This window comes from Montipora capricornis, chromosome 12 (genome assembly GCF_036669925.1).
Source record: "Montipora capricornis isolate CH-2021 chromosome 12, ASM3666992v2, whole genome shotgun sequence".
Classification (NCBI taxonomy): Eukaryota; Metazoa; Cnidaria; class Anthozoa; order Scleractinia; family Acroporidae; genus Montipora; species Montipora capricornis.
This window is the reverse complement of record NC_090894.1, coordinates 33,622,438-33,643,331: the sequence shown is the minus strand read 5'-3', so window position 1 is coordinate 33,643,331 and position 20,894 is coordinate 33,622,438. Positions and strand designations below refer to the sequence as shown.

General features: G+C 39.2%; 3 protein-coding genes across 3 annotated transcripts in view; all 3 read right to left on the bottom strand.

Annotated features, from left to right (window-relative positions):
* Positions 1-8,273, bottom strand: part of LOC138026746 (echinoderm microtubule-associated protein-like 6) — a 63,083-nt gene extending 54,810 nt beyond the window's left edge. The window contains exons 1-3 of the mRNA XM_068874200.1: positions 7,796-8,273; positions 4,253-4,412; positions 3,361-3,459 (exon numbers count right to left, since the gene is read on the bottom strand). Coding sequence (XP_068730301.1) covers positions 3,361-3,459; positions 4,253-4,412; positions 7,796-7,992 — 456 coding nt within the window. The 5' untranslated portion in view covers positions 7,993-8,273. The remainder of the gene's footprint in view (positions 1-3,360; positions 3,460-4,252; positions 4,413-7,795) is intronic.
* A 2,391-nt stretch (positions 8,274-10,664) lies between these two features.
* Positions 10,665-12,771, bottom strand: LOC138025702 (mucin-like protein; the record flags this gene model as incomplete). Its single annotated transcript, XM_068872880.1, has 1 exon — positions 10,665-12,771. A coding segment is annotated over one exon (807 nt), but the record flags the coding sequence as incomplete, so codon positions are not given.
* Positions 12,772-15,385: 2,614 nt separating this feature from the next.
* LOC138026039 (coadhesin-like) lies at positions 15,386-18,574 on the bottom strand. The gene is made up of 2 exons (XM_068873218.1): positions 18,154-18,574; positions 15,386-16,322 (listed from the first exon to the last, which is right to left on the bottom strand). The coding sequence occupies exons 1-2, from the start codon at positions 18,566-18,568 to the stop codon at positions 15,613-15,615; spliced, it is 1,125 nt and encodes a 374-aa protein (XP_068729319.1). The 5' UTR covers positions 18,569-18,574; the 3' UTR covers positions 15,386-15,612.
* Between the last annotated feature and the right edge of the window lie 2,320 nt (positions 18,575-20,894).

Below are 20,894 nucleotides of genomic sequence, written 5' to 3'. Positions count from 1 at the left end.
GTTTGAATCGTGTGTCGAAGCTGAGCGAATCAGGTCTCGGGTTTTACATTGAAAAGGAAAAAAGAACTGTCAATGCGCCATCTCTTTAACTGTATAGATGTAATGGCCGTTTTGCCAACAGGATTCGGAAAAAGCTTAATTTTTCAGATGTTTGTCATGATGTGCGGAGTGCGAAATAAAAGAACTTAAAACGAAGAACCGGCTTCTCGAGTATCATCGTGATTTCTCCATTTCAAAGCATAATACGCGATCAAGTAAGTGGTTGAGGTGAATTCTATGGGATTGACAGCCTGTAATTTAAATGAAAATCTGGACTGCTTGGACAATATCCATCAAGGGAAATTCAATATTATTTATGTGTCAGCTGAAGCCACTATGACGTTTCCGTAATTCATTAAAAGCAAAAGATTCGATCGTTATTTAACAAAACTTTGGCAGAGCTTATTGTCGACGAAAAGTTTGGACTGAACTGAAGTGAGCTTTTCGCTCGCTTGCAAAAGATACTTTATTTACGCAGGATGAATTAATAAAATGCCTGCGAACTATCAGAATCCACATGTTTCAGGATCAAGGAAATTCCTCAAATTCTCTGCGTACCTTGCCTGATGTAAGCTTGAGTCCTATATCATGGATTAAGACAAGATGAAGACAACTATGCAGCCTGTTAAATCTTCTCTTAATTATTGTGAGAAGAGAGCGGCTCCTTTGTAAAGTTATTCGATTTTTTAAAGCACTTTTACTTGCTATTTCATCTACGATTTCGTGACGATTTGACCAAAACCATACTGTGAATTAACAAACTAGCGAAGAGGCTTGCCTGTAATTTCCTGGAGATTTAGTACGATCCATTTCGTCATGCAACCACTCTGCACCAACAAAATAGCCAGCAATTAAGTCGCACTGAAATCGTCATTAGTTTAATTTAAACTTAAACCTATTTGAATGGTTTCATGGTCAGCTTTGCTGGAGATTTGCATTTAATGGCCTTACTTACTACCCATCGAACTCTGTACGAGTTTATATGTTTCTAAATTTCGTATTTTATGAGCGCACGGATTGCTTACAAGTTCTGAAAATTGGCTGTTGTTTTCGATAACTTCTATTCCAACCGCTCTGCAAATATCAGCTAGAATTTGCCCGTAAGTTTCTTTTCGATGGTTTAAACAAATTCTCAGAAGAAACATAACCAGTCATACCCGGCTTAGAAGCTGCCATTACAAATTTAACATTTAAAATCACACTGGCAAATTCTGCGTTGATTACTCGGTGTTTCCTCGGTGCCTCGGTTTGTTTTGTCAGAAGCCAACATGTGTTAACATGGTTATCTTTAACTGGCTAATTTTTTAATAAGACGTCAATCAGCATGTGTCAAGTCAGCCATAAAAAGGTGGGCGTTTTTCAAAAATAGGGGGTCTTCTTGCAAGCGTTCCCTCAGTCTCTTGCCCCAACTTCCATGCGGCCAGTTTGCAGAAAATCGTTTCGAAGCTCTTTTTGTCGAAAAGGAACGCTTGCTACGCAGGCTACAGAATTAATTCAAAATGCTGTATTTCCAAAATGAAAGACGGTACAGAACTGGGTTCAAACCATTTACAATTTTATCTTCAACTCTCAGATAGATAAATATTCAGAAGACCTTGCGATTTTCATTTTGTAATTTTATGATGTCATTGTGGAAACCATCTAAACGCCAATTTTTACTTTGCTCAAATAATGTCAAAAATGTACCCTAATCCCCGGTCAAGTCAATTAATTGATCACTTCCATGAAAACTCTATTGATATCTACATGTATTGATTAAAATAACAAAAGTATCTCTTTAGATTTTAAGCGCTGTTTAATGAAAAGAAGAAAATTTTAATAATAAGTGAGCTGAATTTAGTAGACGAAGTCAACATATAATCATTGTGCCAGAAAAATGCTTTATGAATGTGCGAAAAAATTCAGCTCATCTTTAATTTAATAAACAACATTTTTGTTCGAATTTGCTGAAAATAAATACAGTAACTGTGCCTCATAAAACATGCCACATTATTTCCATGCTTCAGTGCAGCGATTTTCTGTCTGTGATTCACTGCACATGCAGGAAAATACATGTGCATGTGAATATTTCAAACATCAAATTTAAAATACATTATACTGTTTTTAATACATTGGTCTGAAGAAATTTGTAAAAACTTGGGGCTTGTGTTAGCTTCAATAGGTCACCAAGAAATACCAGAGTACTAGTATTACGTGAGTTGTTTCAATTTGTAGCGTAACATACATGTATGTAAATCTGGTGAATATTCCAACTGAAGGAATTTTGTGTTTTTGACAAAGTGTTCCCATTTGCCTGAACCGTGTCACAAGTGACCATGCATCACCTGCAGCTATTTTCATTCTTTATTAATACTTCATCTTGCGGAGAAGAGCAGTTATTTCCCCATGGAACTTCAGACATTTGAATGGCATTTTGAAAGATTTTCTTAAAATCCCTCTGAAAGTGACTGTAGAATAATTTGAATAGCAACAGTGGTGTCTTCCCACATGAATCTTGACTTAACATTAAGTGATTACTTCTTCAAATTATCATAAGACCTTGCACGTGATTGCGATCTTGCTAGAGCAGAAATACTTTCTGGTCTGATGTTAAATCACGAAACGCAAGGATTTTCCTGTCAATCACGTGGCAGGATACCATGTTTTGGCTGCTAACAGCAACGGACAATGCAAAAGATTTTAACCATTTGAAGAAGTTTTGAAATTTAAAAACACTGAAAATGAGATGACGGGCAATTTACAAAGTGGTCTCCCACAGGCATTCCACTTAATAAGAGTGGAAAAACTTTTTTTTTGTCTGCCCAAAGTGGCTGCATATCAGGTCGAACCTTGTCCCTGGCCAGACATATGACAGACTTATAGCAAAAAATTATTTGCAGGCTTGGAAACAGATATAGAAATCCCTGTAAACTCTGAACAAGTTTTTCGGAGCCGTAGTGCAGACTGACTATACCGGTGGTTTAGTCTGTCTGCGACGCAGGCTTTAGTAGTTTTGGTGTCAAGAAAGCACCGTGCATAAAACCTTCTAGTCATTCTCATAGCAAATTGTAGAAAAGGGGAAAAGGTGTGTGCAGCATTAGGGAGAGTGGCATAGGAGCACTGGTGCTGACCCATGTAAGAACCACTTAGGCACTACATCCCTGCATTCTAAGAAACTATTTGCATTAGTCATTTTATTCTGATGGTCACATATTAATAATGAACGTTGAGAACAATAGGTATATTATTGACATAATGCAAGAAGGAAACACAGAACACTTTAATTTTTACAAGATGAGTTAGCATGTTTAAAACTGTTACGGTAGCAGTCAATGCACTTACTCTATCAGTATGACCTCTGACTGAAGCCAACACTTTCCCCTTTTTCCAGTCCCACACAGCAATCAGATGATAATCTTCCAATCCAACAGACACAAGAAGCTGGACAAATTCACAAAAAGCAAAACATACATATACATGTAACTATCATGAATACTTTTTTTTTGAACGCACAGAGAACTTCTCTTATGCCTGTTTCAGCCCACAGAGAATTCCTGATTGTGTGTTCACTTAACCCTTTCAGCCCCGATAGTGCCAAATGGCACTTATAGATTTTACTCTGTCTAACGCCAGACGATTTTACTCGTCAATGGGGAACCCCTCGGGGCTTAAAGGGTTAAGCCAACAGCGTGCAAAAACTATGTCCCCGTTTAACCCTTTCAGCCCCGATAGTGCCAAATGTCACTTATAGATTTTACTCTGTCTAACGCCAGACGATTTTACTCGTCAATGGGGAACCCCTCGGGGCTTAAAGGGTTAAATATTGTAATCCCTTGACAGAAACTAAGGACATACCTAGAGATGTTCACAAAGTTGCCTATTTTGAGCAAAGCATATTTTAAATCATTCTTTCCACAATTTTAATAGCTTCCGTTAGAAAAATTATCTGATGCAATTATCTCAACTTATAATATGACACGACTTTATTTCAAAAATAGGTCATCACCTTCAAGGACACTTGTCAATAATATTGTACATAAAAAAAAATTATAAAGACCATTCCACAAAAGAGTGAAAAAGGGTGGTATAAAAAAAGCTATAAATACCATAACGATAGTTCCACAATTTGGCAAGGAAGGCATTTGCTTTGTCTGCAAAAATTCTCAGGGAGTTCTCCAATGAGGGAAGGTTCTTAACATACATGTAGAACCAGTATTTTTGTGCACTCACATACCATTCCAGAGCTGTTGAATGCTAAACATGTGACTCCCCTTTGATGAGTGTCCTTCATGATTGATACCGTTTGACATGTTCGTGAGTCCCAGACACAGATGTATGGATCCTTGCCAACTTGACCTGTTGCTACCAATTGTTTCTCAGGATGTAATGCTAGACTACGAAGAAAAAAGAATGATACAATATCATTTTCCTAAGAGACATAAATTGAAGTAACTAAAGACAGATTCTTTCAAACCTTAGATTTAAAAATCATTTTGTCAGTGACAACAGAGCTTTGGTTACTTGACTCAAACCAGTGAACAACTTCAAATTTATTGAGAAAACTATGTCCCTTCCATTAATACATTTGGCAATATTTAATACAAAGCAGGAAATGAACAGGGAGCCTTACTTCATAATGATTTAAAAGTCCTTTCTCCATCTTTTTAAGACACTAAAATGTACAGATACAGTGTTCGACACTAACTTTCTTACTAATTTGCCCTTTTGGCAACCAGTGTTGTTTTTTTGGTTGCCCATGGTTTTTTTTTTTTCAGTTGCCCATTAAAACTCAAAGGAGGCTTGTAAAAATGTCAGTTTCGTGTAAAATGTGTGTAAAATGGGTTTGACAGAGCGGTGCGACTCCTGCTGTATGTACATGGTGTTCTAGTAGCCTTCGCAGTTTTGCTTTAAAGTGCACCTAACCCCAAAAGATTTCTTTCATTAAAATGAATCTTTGCAACCGTTCGACACGCATTGCGGCCATTTTTTCATTTTTCTGACAAATCCTGCCATTTTATAGGCTTCGAAAGTTGCGAAAATCCAAGTATGTTCATGACCGAGTCAGAAGGGGAGTGGGCCTATTCCTGATTTGACGTCACAATCTACTTTGCATGCATTTTTACAAGGGTTTTGCTAAAAGCAGGCCTGCGGCCCAGCGGCCCGCGGCCCACGGCCCGCCACGGCCCAGCAGCCCGAAGGCCCAGCGGCCAGCGGCCCTACACAGTTTTGTTGTCCAGCGGTAAATCCACGCACATGCACAGCTTTGCAATGGGTTTGGGCGCGCAAATGAAAGACGGTGAGTTTGAATTCTTTTACCATTTTAATAATCATTTCAATTATTTTCGATCCTTTCTTTCGTTGCATGTTGCTAAGTGAAAAACATTGTCATTCTCTGTTGTTTTCGTCTGTTTACAACAACAAACAGAAACAAGGATTCAAATGATTAAAATGGTAAACAAATAGGCCATTTCCAAGTTCATATCCGCCTCCTCTTCAAAGCGAGTCTAAGTGCAAAGTTTTTGTGATAGTAATTAGTTCTACTTTACATATGAATGAAAACTAATTTTCATACAAAAAACTTTGCACTTAGACTCGCCTTGAAGAGGAGGCAGACATGAACTCAGAAATGGCCTATTCAAACTCACCGTCATCCCTTTTGCACGCCCAAACCCGATGCAGATCTGTGCATGCGCGTGGATTTACGCTGGACAAAAAAACTGTGGAAAATCAGGACTGGGCTACCGGGCCTCTAGGCCGCAGGGCCGTCGCAGGCCGTCGTGGGCCGTGGGCCGCGGGCCGCTGGGCCGTGGCGGGCCGCGGGACGCTGGGCCGTGGCGGGCCACGGGACGCTGGGCCGCGGGCCTGCTTTTAGCAAAACCCATTTTTACAAAGAGTTAATGCAATTTAAATAAGTTTGTGACATCAGATCAGGAATAGACCCACTCCCCTTCTGACTCGGTCGTGAACAAAAGATGCTTGGATTTTCGCAACTTTCGAAGCCTATAAAATGGCAGGATTTGTTAGAAAAAGGAGAAAATGGCCACAATGCATTTCGAACAGTTGCAAAGATTCATTTTCGCGAAAAAATTTTTTGGGGTTAGGTGCACTTTAACAAGCATACATGTACCTTTAAGCGATTTTCTTTTTCTAGAAGAGATCAAGCGAGATTCCTTGACTGTCTCTTAGAGATTAGGCTGGTTTTGAATTAAATGCCATTTTCCTTAAGCCTTTCAAAGTTGATTGAAACTGCATGAAAAAAGGTAGAATTTTCTTGTTTGCTTGTATCGTAGCGCATTTGGCCGCGCGAAAAATGGGTTGCATAATGTAACAAGCATTCCTTTTGCGCCGAGAAAGATGGCGGCTACAAACATGTTACTCATTCCAATCTGTTTTGTGGTTTGTACATTGTACCAATATATTTTTAACAGAAAAATAAATGACAGCAAAGACATGTAACGTTGTCTATTTTTTTATCATATTTGCTGTGACTACGTCATATTACTGGTCACTTTCTTCGTTGCAAATCACATCGTTCCGCAAAATATTAGTCGAACAAAAATTCTTATTGCCCGATCAGGCAAGTCTTAGCTAGGAGTTGTTTTACTTGCCCACGGGTATAGTTCGCTTGCCCCGGGCAACCGGGCAAGCGTTAGCGTCGAACAGATATATTGAATGACATGCGCGTGACAGCTGCAGGTGACAAGAACAACATCAATAAAAAAAAGTAAATGACAACAGATGCACACACTGGAAAAGTAAATTTTGCTCCTGCAAAATCTATATTAATTAAATACCCTCAGGGAATAGTCGACTATGTTAATGGTTGTTATTCACAAAACAACATTAAGATTTTCCGCAAATGATGGTGTAATCGATTTTTTGGGATGACAAAATTAAACATCAGAATACTGATGTCACAAAAAAGTCACAAAATCGTAAGTTTCAGTTTTGAAATCCTTGTGCTAATTAAATGATCTTTTTATCAAATTTCCATGCATTTTTTCCAAGAAATGTACACACTCGCGCGCCTCTTGAAAGCTTGACAGGAATAATTATTTGCAAGACGCTTAAATTATGAATGGCATGTCTGATGACTTAACCTTCTAGTTTTTTATATTATTTCAACAACAAAAGGGTGTGACTTTAGAAACACGACTTCATTGTACAATTCGGAAGGTACAACATTTTTATTTTACAATTTGCGAGTTAAAAATGTACATATATATATATAGCCTCTAAGCTTTTTTCCATTTTTATATTTCAGAAATAAATAAGTAGCAACCCAATTTTGAATTTCTCTTTTGACTTAAAAATCAAAAAATAATAATAATTATTATTCTTTTTGCCAAATAGTTATGTAAATTATGCTTAGCAATATTCAAAATAATGTCAAGAAAATGTGCGTTTTCACGATTAATAAGCTTATCTTACGAAAAAAACATCACAAAAACTGAAGACTTATCGGTGCATGAAATTCACTAAAAATGCAGCTTTCTGATGGTTTGTTCGAAAGACAGCTATCAAAAGTACCTAAGTACAAGTCAAACATTCACGACAGCCGTCTTTTCATGCAGTCTTTTCTAACAAAGCTTAAGTTAAGTAATGGCGATCAACTTGACGATGTCGAGAAAAATTGGTTTCGACTAATCGATTCGTAGACATTGTATTTCCAAAATTTTCCCATACAAAAACTGTGTTGAATGAGCTAACTCGAAAACCGCTGAAAGGAGGAGTCGTCTCCTCTCTTTCCAGCAAAGACATGGAAGCTCAAACAAACCTGATAATGTCATCGTTATGTCCAAGGAAAAATCGTTGCGAGTTTTCCCTCGTGCTGTAAACTACACCAACCCCAGCAACAAAGTACACGATTTCTTTCGTGCTTGTGTAGTAAAGATTGTTTCTGCATTGATGTCCACGATAGCCATAGACCCATTCTAGTTTTAGGGATGAAGTCGGTGCTGTTCTATCGGTCATCTTGAATAAAACCCACTACCACATTGCTACAAAGACCGAATCGCGATCCTTCGCGCGTTTTATAATTCGTTCGTTCCAGAACACGGAACCAACACGAGATTTCTTGAGGATTGATTGGCCAATAGAAATTCAAACAGCTGGGCGCCACTAGGCGTGACAAGAATTGCGTGATACATAGTCTGTCACACAGAAACACACCCATGCGAAAGTCGTCTACCAAGGCGGGTCTAAAATACAGGTCACATTCCACAGGTCAAGACTAAGAGTCTCTGCTCCAGCGATGAACAACTAAGCCAAACGTTTCTCTTAGACCTGGAGCAAAATTTCTCTGTACACAGGCAACCCAAACAAATAATTTGACAGCCTCGTTCCCAGGGAACGAGTGGTCTGTAGCACAGTAACTGTTGTACCCTGACTAAACCCGCCGAAATCTACTCCATGGTAAAACTCTAAAATACTTTAACTTCGGGCAATTCTATATCTTTTTACATGAAAGTTCTGTTGCCTGAACACAAGCTAATATAACCACCGTGTGATCGACAGCTTGTCATTTCTGTCCGGATTTATTTTTATTTTTAACAAAAACACGGCAACATTACACCATAATATAGTCGCTAAAAAATATTATTTTAGGGAACTTCAAGAGCCTACTGCCCAGAAAGTTCATATCTTCCATATCATTCATTTGAAAACAATAATAATAATTATACCGTAGTTGTTTAACAGGTTTTCTAATTTTCTTCAGGCCATATGCATCCACCTGACCCATGAAGCATCAATAAGAAACCGTAAAGAAAAGACGATATAGATTGATAGAAAAAATGAAACAAAAAATAATTATTATTATTATCAGTGGAAGGAATAACTTGGACTGGGTACACAGGAAACATTTGCAGAGTTCTTTATGTCACAAATTAGGGTGTGTTTCTTTGGGATGATCCAAAAAAGGATCATTGATCAAAGATTACTTGGATCCTGGTGCATCAAAGGAACCAAAGAATCCTTTCCCAGAGTAGATTCATCAGTTCCGATCTGATGCAGCATGATCCAAGTGATCTTGGATCAGTGATCCTTTTTCAGATCATCCCAAAGAATTGCACTTTAATTAGTCACAAACAACTTACAATAATTATTATTGTATTACAAGCCACAAGCTGTTAAAATCTCAATCTTAAATGAGACGTTCATAAAACAGATGAAGAATTAATTATGAATATATCAATTTTTGCATTGGCAGCTCCTCTACAGCACAGAGAGGCAATTTGCCTCATATTGGAAACTTTGATTTTAGGGGAGAGGATAAGATAGCGTACTTGCATGAAGGAAAACCTCTGCGGAAAGAAAACAGATTGCTACAAACTGCAAACTTCACCCAAAATTAATAATTTATGGGTCAAATGTGTGGTTAACATACGATCAGGCGTTCTTGAGATCTGCTCGCAGGTTAATGCATGGTGGGGGAAAAGTGGTGGTCGGAGGAAAGCACTGAGTCACCACTCATTCATCATTCCTGATCACAAGAAAAAAGTTAGAACACAAAATTTAATGTTCTCTTTTCCATGGGACTCAATAATAATATTGCAATAATAATCCATTTTCTGAGTTATTATGTGTAAGCCCTCTGCCAACCCCAACAGCAGCAAGCAACAACTTAGGGTGCGTTTGATTGACCCTATTCCAGAATAAGAATATGTAGAGTGATTATTTAAAACAGTGTGTCTGGAGTTTTGAAGCAACAAGGATAATAAAGATATGTTTAAAATAGCATTTTAGCAGGTGTTTGACAATTTTAATGTGAATGTACGTGAAAACAAAGGATTTCTACTTCTATTCCATGTATTCCTATGGCATTCCTATTCCAGAATACGGTCAATCGAACGCATCCTTACCAAAGGAATAGCTTCAAAACCCAACAAGCTTTTGGTCACCACACTTCCATATTAATAATTAAGAAGCTCTCAAGGCTACAAACCGGTAAATGCAGGATCCTCGGGCATAGGTATGGACTCAAACCTTAAATCTTAACGCAGGAGCTTATCAAGTGGAGCCTCCACCTCCACTAATACCCTACTAAAGAAAAATTGTCGTCGGCTCCTGCCGTGTTTAATAAACACCTTTTAGGGCCGATTTACACGGTACGACTTTGTCGCATGCGACAACGGCTTACGACAGGCCCACGACATGTTTTACGATTGTTGTGTACGTCAGAAAAAATGTCGTAGCATTTTAAAACATGTTTTAAAACGCTGCGACAATCGTAAGTCATGTCGTAGGCCTTTCGTGAGCTTGTCGCATGCGACAAAATCGTATCGTGTAAATCGGCCCTTAAAGACCTTTTTAATAAGCCAATTGCTCACAAATGCTACATATCTTCCTTTAAACTCTTTCATGTCGCCCAAACACGTGTTTTATAGATGTTGGCAACTTCAGCGCCCAAAAAAAAAATCGTTTGAAACCTAACACTTCCAGTTCAATTTTCCCCACCCCACACTGGCAAAGGTCAAATTCCCCACTCCCCGGGCACAGAGGATAGTCAAATGCCCATGGTTTGCCCGAGTGGGGATGTTGATGTTTCGATTTGATTGACCCATTATACCGAAGAACAATCAGTTATAGTGATCAACACAGCCATCTAAAAGACTACGTACAAAAAAGCAGTCAACTTTAAAGTATTTCCTACAACAATCAATTTATTTTCCATTAAAATACAAAATTACTACTCAGAATAGTGGGAAAACTAATAAAACAAGCTGAGTAGTTACATGAACACGAAATCGCAATATGATTTCATAAGAATGATTTATATTAATATATAATATATATAAAGTTGGAATACAATAATGTTAAGCAATAAATACTGTAAATAAATAGAAAAATAAGTTAACTCATTGACTCCTAGTCCGAGTGAGGATAAATAGATTTTACAACTAACACCAAACAGTTTTACTCTTCAATGGGGGGAGGAAGGTGGTTGAGGACTCAATGGGCTGACAATGTTAACGTGGTTAACCTCTACAACCACTCACTCCTGAAACCCATTGACTCCTATGAGTCTGAGACTTAATAGATCTTACTCGGTCCAGTGCCAGACTATTTTATTCGTCAACAGGGTGCAGTTCACGAGTGAATGGCTGGATTAATTTATTGATAGAGCAGCTAACTAAGAAAAAATGAACAATAAACAAAAAAATAAAAAAAGGCAAAAACAGAAGTAACAAATAGGCACCTCTGGGCATCCTCTGTCCTCTTGGACAAACAGGTTTTTGTCTTCTTTTTTTTTTTTCCGATGTGCTTTTTTTTCACAGCCCACAACTTAACACAAAAAGTCAACTGGGCTAATATCCCACTATGTTTAACTTACATTAATTTAATTAATACAGACTCTTGCTCAAATCATAGCATATTTACTAGGATCTAAAATTACAATGCAAAATGTTTTAACAGGTCCTTTTTCAAAACAAATCAGGCAGCCCCAAAATTGGCAAGAGGCACACCCCAGTCAGCCAATCACAGCCAATGACTGGTCAAGTATGTTTGACTGCTTTTGGGTTCGCTGGGCTGACGAGAAAAAGAAAAGAGACCTCTCTGCTGTACATGTGTCATGTGAATTCCTTTACAGTAATTAATAAGTGAGCCCACACAACATGAAGGATGACATGAGGATTTGGTCACTAAGCAACCTCTGCATATACTCAACACAATGAGTTTCAACACACAGCAGAGGTCTCTTTTCCCGTACTCCTCAGCCTGCCCTCGGCCTCGGGCAGCATTTTCAAGACCTCGGTCACAGTTTTTCCCCATACGGACCTCCCAGCTGGCAAATAACACATTTATATTAAAAATTATATACAGCTCTAACAAATCTACTATTATTTAAGTGCTGCATGGCTTTCCCTTATCTAAACCTTCACGTTTTTCCAGGACCAACAATACGTACAAACATGCCAGCTTGATGAACACAAACCGTGTTTCTTACTGCTGCACTCCTTGGCAAGGAAAACTGTTACAATTCCTTACATCCTCAGTAATCCCAATACAATCTTTTCCACCGTTTGCTGGGGGTGGATTAGTGCAAGTACGCTTCCTGCTTTGATGGCCACCACCACAGCTCTTATCACACTCACCAAACGCAGACCAATCTGTGAACCCACCATCTATAACACAAGGTGGTAGATTGCAGTCCTGCAATTCGTCCACCGGTCCATCACAGTTCTTGCCTCCGTAAGATGGAGGAGGGTTGGAGCATGTTCTTGTTCGTTTCTTTACTGCGGCACCACACGTTTTCTCGCAATTACTGAAAGCTGTCCAGTCAGAGAATCCTCCATCTATTGGACACCTCCGTCTATTGCAATCCTGTGTTTCTTCTACATGCCCCTGGCAGTCTTTTCCCCCAAACTGAGGCGGAGGATTGGAACAACTGCGCGTACGTTTCTGGGAACCATCATCTCCGCACGTCTTTCTGCATCCGCCGTAAGCACTCCACTCAGTAAAACCACCGTCAATGGGACATTCTTTGACTATGCACTTTCTTTCTTCCACTGGATTCCCGAGCTGAAGCTCCACGCAAGATTTACCGAAACAGCCAGGTACAGGATTGGTACACGTTTTCCGTCGTACTTGAATGCCTTCCCCACACTCTTTAGAACACTGACTCCAATCAGACCATTCAGTGTAACCTCCATCTCGTGAAAGCCTTCGTGCTAGGAAGTACAGTGGAATGGTTGCCCCACAAACTAAAATTAAAGCTAACAGTACTAGTGCTGTTTCAAAGTCCTTTGGGCCGATTTACACGGTACGACTTTGTCGCATGCGACAACGGCTTACGACAGGCCCACGACATGATTTACGATTGTTGTGTACGTCAGAAAAAATGTCGCAGCATTTTAAAACATGTTTTAAGGGCCGATTTACACGGTACGACTTTGTCGCATGCGACAACGGCTCACGACAGGCCCACGACATGATTTACGATTGTTGTGTACGTCAGAAGAAATGTCGTAGCATTTTAAAACATGTTTTAAAACGCTGCGACAATCGTAAAGTCATGTCGTAGGCCTGTCGTGAGCTTGTCGCATGCGGCAAAATCGTATCGTGTAAATCGGCCCTAAAACGCTGCGACAATCGTAAGTCGTGTCGTAGGCCTGTCGTGAGCTTGTCGCATGCGACAAAATCGGCCCTTTGAGATACGGCAGTTGCTATGCACGATGGTTTGTGCGTGACGCTCATGGAAAATTAGGAAACCGGAATATGAGAAACCGGAATTCGGAATTAGACCCCGGAAAGTAGAAATATCTTCAAAATATTTTCAAATAATCCACTGACGTAAACGCTAAGAAAATAGTGAGAAAATCACCACTATTTTATATTTATCCATGAAATGTGATTAGGAATGGAAAATTACTGATCGAATGTAGGAAAACCATGTGTGTTGATTGGAGAAAAAGAAAGGGATAATTTTCTGTTTCTCTTTAATAGCTGTATCTAATCTTTAGTGTTTTTAATATGTGCCTCTTTTTTATATTATATTAGAAATCCTAAACTATTTTTAAAGGAACAAACATACAGGCAATATGGTGATTTATATGAATAAAAATATGTAAGAACTCCCATTATGAAAACCGAAAGATCCCGAGTGGTTTGAATGTCGACATCCACTCAGTTGAGGGCACAGATGCTGAATACACAAGGAGGCGACTTAATATTAGTTGTGGTTACACAAATCTTGGGTTTGGGGCCTAAGTGGAGGGTGAAAGGCTTGGGTTTGGTTCAGCTCAGGTTTCATGTTACCTTTGGGGATGTGGTTACACAGTGAAAGACTCCCTTTCTTCATGGTAAAATAATAGGGTATAATTAAAATAATTAGGGATCTTTGTGTATTAGCTACGTTCTGATTTATGTTGGCCAAGCCACCTCAGGGAGCGATAAACCGTACTTTTCAGTTCAGGAACTGTAGTGGGAAGTTCTTTTGTTCTTTTTTATGTATCCATGGAAGTTTCGGTCTAAGGAAAAAAATTCTCTGGTATAAAAGCGACGAGTAATGGACTTCGACAAGAATCTTTCGCCCCTCGAGCCGAAATCAAAGTGAGCTGTATTTCCAACATTTTATCACGAGTGTAGTTTTATGTACAACACTGAAACCAAATGGAAAATTTTCTGGTAACTTATGGGTTCAACAAAGTCAGGTAAAAAAAATAATTGGAAATGTGACAGTCAAGAATTATTTGAAAGAAAGCTTGTCGACTATTTTGTGCATCATTATTCAGTGTAATACATTATATTGAACGTCTTTCATTGGTAGCCAAGTAAGAGCATTCTTAAAGACCATTTAATTAATGCATGAATGCGCCTGCCGCCTTAACGACCATTTAACGAATGCATGAATGTGCCTGCCGAACTTGAGACGCTCAGAAATCGATTACAAATTTTCCATTGTTTACGCCTGACAGCCTGATTCGCCAACCATCCTGATAGCTCTCCGCGAGCTAAAAACGAAAAAAGACAGTTAAAACTTCATCGATCCCAGACTTGACGTTATTTCCCATTTTTGAACAAAAGAAGCTGAAATAAACTTGTCAGTCATCTTTAACTCAATGCCAACAAAACAATTAACAAATGAAATCATGATATATGAAATGAATCGTATATGAAATCAAGCGAAGCTATGACCCTCGCAGCTATGAACGCAATTTTAGCAATTGCATAGAGAAGCCATAAAAAAATGGGGTTTAAACCTGTAACCTCGCGATGCCGATGCGACGCTCTAACCAAATGAGCTATGAAGCCACTGATGTTGGGAGCTGGTCATTTGTGGGTTCAAATGTTCCTGAATTTTTCAGGAACATTTCAGTTGTGAGGTTTAACAATATACAATTAGTGTATGGTCCCGAAGGAAACAGTTGGTTTTGTTTTCCAAAGAGTCCTTGATGTTTCCCTGAGATGAAGTTTCCCAAGGAACCAGACATTGAGTGCTTTGTTATAAATTGACGTGACCAAGAATCATCCAATCACAGTGCTCGTTTTGTTAAATGAAAGTATACAAGTTATTTTCTCTTGGGGCTGTACATATCATGCCTCAGTGAACTGGATATCCATTGCTTTTTATGCAAATAATCCCCCAAAATGAACTGTATTATATTATGCATTGGTGAACATAGCTACTAAGGCTCATTGTCTGGTGTTGATGATGCGAGCGTGGTGTGCATTTTAATATAATCTGTGCGATGCAGATTATGTCAGCATTTGTATCTGGAGATAAAACTGACAGTGCAACACAAAATATGCATTAGGTGGTTTTGTAACAGTTGTGTGCATTTATTTTACCCTTTTTGTCACACAATTGTGTATTTATCTTATTTTTACGTTTGAAAATGATGTAAGGATGACATTGAAACCGCTATGTTTCATCTTTATTCTAAAAGGTTTAGTTTCCAATTCGGTAAATATTAATTGCAGTAACAAGCACTTGTATTTCTGTAGACGTACACATGTTTATCACCTTTTCATTCCAGCCGAAAGCAACTACCGGATCAAAGTCTATGAATACTGATTCAGAAAACTCAGTCTGCTCGGTAACCAATTCCTACTGTCTACGCTTGAGCAGAGACATTCTTTCCAGACTAGTTAATTCGTAGGGCAAGGATCTGTATTACATGCTCTGGTCTCTTCAAAAATGCCCTCACATACTTTTCCACCATTCGCAGGCGCCGGATTTGTGCATGAACGCACCCTTGTTTGTATACCACTTCCGCAAGTCTTGTCACAGTCTTGAAAACTACTCCATTCTGCAAACCCACCGTCAATTACACATGGTTGAGTATTGCATTTCTCTTGCTCTTCCAGCACTCCCTCGCAATCTTTCCCTCCGTTAGCCGGTGGGGGATTCGTACACGTTCTTGTCCGCTTTCTCAAACCCGTGCCGCAAGTTTTATCACATACTCCAAACGGTCCCCACTCAGAGAATTTACCATCCACAGGACAAGGATGCACATTGCAAGCTTCAGTTTCCTCCGCAAGTCCTTCGCAGTCCTTTCCGCCATATTGAGGCAATGGATTTTGACAAGACCTGGATCGCTTCTTAACGCCCCCTCCACAAGTCTTATCGCACACTCCGAATGGACTCCAAGACGTGAATCCCCCGTCTATTGGACATTCTTTAATTTTACAAACTACTTCTTCGCTTTCAGGGCCAAGCTCTTGGTCCAAACACGTTTTTCCGTAAGCACCAGGTAAAGGTTTCGTGCAAGTTCTATTTCTTGATTGTTTACCTTCACCGCAGCTTGCTGAACAAGAACCCCAATCTGACCACTCTGAATATCCACCATCTACGGAAGCTTTGCGGAACATAAAAAATAATGGAACTAAAGTTAAACATATTAAAGCTAACCATCTTAGAGAGAATGCCATTCTAATTGGTTTCGAAGTGGATATCAAGCAATACTGCGTACTGCAGTACGTAATAATCAATTAATATTTCATTGATCCTTGTTCTAATTATATTCATATTGAACTTTGTGTCAAGTCTTTCAGGGACACTGATGCGGGACACTATACACTGAAACTGAACTCAATTAACTCAAATATTGTTTTTTGAGGATGGAGGAAAACCAGAGTACCCGGAGAAAAACCTCGCGGAGCAGAGTAAAGGCCGGGACACACTAGGCGATAAGTCGCTGCGACACGTCGCGGGGACAAGTCGCCCCGACAAATCGCCATGTGTGACACGGTTAATTTCATGAAAATCATTGTCGCTGCGGCAGAATTTTATCGCCGCGATCAGTCGCACGAATTCAAACCAGTTTGAATTCGTGCGACTTATCGCAGCGACAAAATTAGGGAAAACTACGGTGGCCCGTAAGGGCCACTACCTGTACAAACTTTATTTTCCTCGTACAAACTTTATTTTCCCCCTACAAACTTTAATTTCCTCGTACAAACTTTATTTTCGTCGTACAAACTTTATTTTCCTCCTACAAACTTTATTTTCGTCGTACAAACTTTATTTTCCTCCTACAAACTTTATTTTCGTCGTACAAACTTTATTTTCCCCCTACAAACTTTAATTTCCTCGTACAAACTTTATTTTCGTCGTACAAACTTTATTTTCCTCCTACAAACTTTATTTTCGTCGTACAAACTTTATTTTCCTCCTACAAACTTTATTTTCGTCGTACAAACTTTATTTTCCTCCTACAAACTTTATTTTCCTCGCACAAACTTTATTCTAATCGTACAAACTTTATTATAACCGTACAAACTTCATTATCATCGTACAAACTTTATTTTCTCGTACAAACTTTATTGTCATCGTACAAACTTTATTTTCTCGTACAAACTTTATTGTCATCGTACAAACTTTATTTTCTCGTACAAACTTTGTCATTCTCGTAAAGAACTAATCCGAAAGGAATCTGGGAACAAGCGTAAGTATTTCAAGATGGCGGAAGGTGAAGGTGACGAACGAGATGTGATCGAACACTATTTTCACCTTGGATATACAAATGAAATCATTTTGGAGTTTCTCAAGCGCTTCCATCATATTAAAATAAGTTTGAGAACACTGAAAAGCAGGCTTCGCAGCTTTGGTTTAAGGAGGAAAGGCAATATCATCGACGAAGCCAGGATACGAGCTGTAATTATAAGAGAGTTATCTGGTCCGGGACGGTTGCAAGGGTATCGCTCAATGTGGCACACTTTACGAAGCAAGTCATGTCTGGACCCTTGGGCATCAACTCCATGCCCCCCCCCCCCCCCCCCCACCTTCCTACTCCAATCAGTGTACATTGATTGGAGTAGAAAGGTGGGGGGGGGGGGGGGCATGGACTTGATGCCCTAGGGTCCAGACATGACTTGTTTTTAAGGTATATATTTTTTCCTGAGGGTGAATCTCATACATACTATTGGTTGGAAACTTGGTTGCCCACACAACCCCCCTTCATACAGTACATACTGGTGCATGAATCACAGTCCTTCTCTTAATACAATGAAGTGACTTACTATCGAAAAACAAGTTGCACTCAAAAACCAGAAACACTCACTGTCAAGAACAAAATGTATTCCTTAACAACAACAACAACAATATTTATTAACTCACACTTAGGCTAATTACAAAGGATTGTTATATATACATTGCAAGTTAATTAAAGAAAATAATTAGCTACCTACCATCCACGTGCCAGCAAAAATTTGGGCCATAAGAAAAGTACTGCCTCCTGGTCAACCGTCTTCGTCTTCTTTGCATAGAAGCAGACGGATCTATCTCAGGAACAAGGCGTGCAACTACAACTCTCGGCACGTGCAGATTGCACTTTATCCGTATAGTGTGCCACATTGAGCGATACCCTTGCAACCGTCCCGGACCAGATAACTCTCTTATAATTACAGCTCGTATCCTGGCTTCGTCGATCATGATATTGCCTTTCCTCCTTAAACCAAAGCTGCGAAGCCTGCTTTTCAGTGTTCTCAAACTTATTTTAATATGATGGAAGCGCTTGAGAAACTCCAAAATGATTTCATTTGTATATCCAAGGTGAAAATAGTGCTCGATCACATCTCGTTCGTCACCTTCGCCTTCCGCCATCTTGAAATACTCACGCTCGTTCCCAGATTCCTTTCGGATTAGTTCTTTGCGAGAATGACAAAGTTTGTACGATGACAATAAAGTTTGTACGAGAAAATAAAGTTTGTACGATGACAATAAAGTTTGTACGGTTGTAATAAAGTTTGTACGATTAGAATAAAGTTTGTGCGAGGAAAATAAAGTTTGTAGGAGGAAAATAAAGTTTGTACGACGAAAATAAAGTTTGTAGGAGGAAAATAAAGTTTGTAGAAGGAAAATAAAGTTTGTACGAGGAAAATAAAGTTTGTAGGGGGAAAATAAAGTTTGTACGAGGAAAATAAAGTTTTTAGGGGGGAAATAAAGTTTGTAGGGGAAAAATAAAGTTTGTAGGAGGAAAATAAAGTTTGTACGAGGAAAATAAAGTTTGTAGGGGGAAAATAAAGTTTGTACGAGGAAAATAAAGTTTGTACAGGTAGTGGCCCTTACCGGCCACCGTAGAAAACAGCGTTGTCGCATCGTGTGTACACTTCCGGCAACAAGTCGCTGCGACAAAATATAAATGAACCAATGAGAGAGCGTCATATGGTCAGCCATATTGAATTAGAAAACTAGTTCACATTCCCCCTCATACGAGATCACTGCGTGTGCTCCGAACAGGCGTCGTGTCGCAGCGACTTGTTTTGAAAGTAGTACACATGGAGCAACTTGTCGCAGAGACAAGAACGACGCCGAGTCTGGGAATCGAACCCAGGCCACATTCGTGGGAAGAGAGCGCAAGCCCCAACCATCCAACTAAGCGCAGGCACAAATAGACAAGACCGGGCGTACGGCTGAGGTTTTTCATAATTCTTTTTATAACCCCATACTTCTTTACGGAGTAAAATGATGGATGATTGCAATTTAAAATTCAAACGTGACAATACCGATATTCACTGTTTATAAACAACGTTCTCTGACCAACTTTTAAAAGCGAGCTTTCCACTATCGAACTACAGTCTTCAACGGACTAAGAAAACTATATTTTGCTATATTTTGCAACAAACAGCGTGTAGTGATTAACATAACAATGAGTAAAAAATTGAAGTGAAATAAATGACACCTGCATGAAAGTTTTTTTTTTTGCGTGAATAGTAATGTAGGCTAAATTTAACGGTGCTATTGTATGGGCAAAAGGAACCTACATGATGGCTAATTTCTTCACTAAATTCTTAGGCTTCATCTTCAGGCTTGTGTATAAGTGAAAATAAAACTACTTATGAGTTAATATATACAATGAGCATTATGCATAACCACTGTGGTCTTCGTACTCTCTCGGATCGGTGTGCCGCAGCATGCACTAAGTTTATCCAGAGAGTTCGGGACACCTGTGCAGACGCGTACGCAGGGGAGGGGGGGGGGTGCATCGGGTGCACGTGCACCCCCCCCCCCCAACCACCTGATAAAAAAGGTCCGCTCAATCAGATCAGATATAGCAAGATAAGAACAATAAAAGACTAGATACACTGGCTTGCCTATGGTACGTGCTACAGAAAATCAGAAGGCACTGAATTGTGTGGTATTGAAATACAGCATTCCAGTCTCTGAAGAATAACAAATAAAAGAGAAGCGAGAAACATTGGCTTCTGGGCTGACATGTTGATAATTTTCAAGTTCCCTCACAACTTCTTTTCACCACAAGTGTGCCCTATGAGCATCCGAAAACTTTGTAATACTAAACTTCACTGAAGTCAAGCCCTGTTTCGCGGGGTTAGTGTTGGGATGGGAGACCAAAACAATAAACCCCTCATAAAAAACAGAAACATCTGACCGAAAATACTATTAACGCTAACAAATGTACAGATTCTGTTAGCGTGCTTTATGCAAAACAAATATTGATGAAAAAGCAAATAAATATTGATACACAGTTTTCAGAAAGAGCAGAAGGAAGTTTCCCGGACGGTCGATCGAGAATAAAATATTTACGACATGAAAAGAACATTAATTTTAAACCGATCAGCGACAAACATTTTGGGAGATTTTTGCTACGTTCAAGTAAATTGCAAAATCGAAAGTGACATGGCCGGAATTCAGCGGGCGCCGTGATTAAGTTACCGCGGCATGTTTACTCGCCAAACAGTGAAGCATCTGTGTCAAATGATGGCAAGATACCGGGTTTTTGTAAGTTTCTTTTTCTGTCAAGTGTTATAAAGTTTGACAATGAAATGAGCGAAGTCAAAACAAAGATCACAATCGCCCAACTCTTATTTATGCAAAGTCAAAATTTACTCTCCAAGACGCGTACGACGTTATTTATCACCAGGTAATTCCATCATTTTGGAAATAGCAGCTACTTTATTATTCATCTGCG

Excerpts from the sequence above, each read along its gene's own strand:
- LOC138026039 (XM_068873218.1), bottom strand. The coding sequence starts at position 18,568 with ATGGCGGAAGGCGAAGGTGACGAACGAGATGTGATCGAGCACTATTTT. Across the intron at positions 16,323-18,153 it reads TTTTTGCTGGCACGTGGATG|CTTCCGTAGATGGTGGATAT; the intron begins GTAGGTAGCTAA and ends TGTTCCGCAAAG.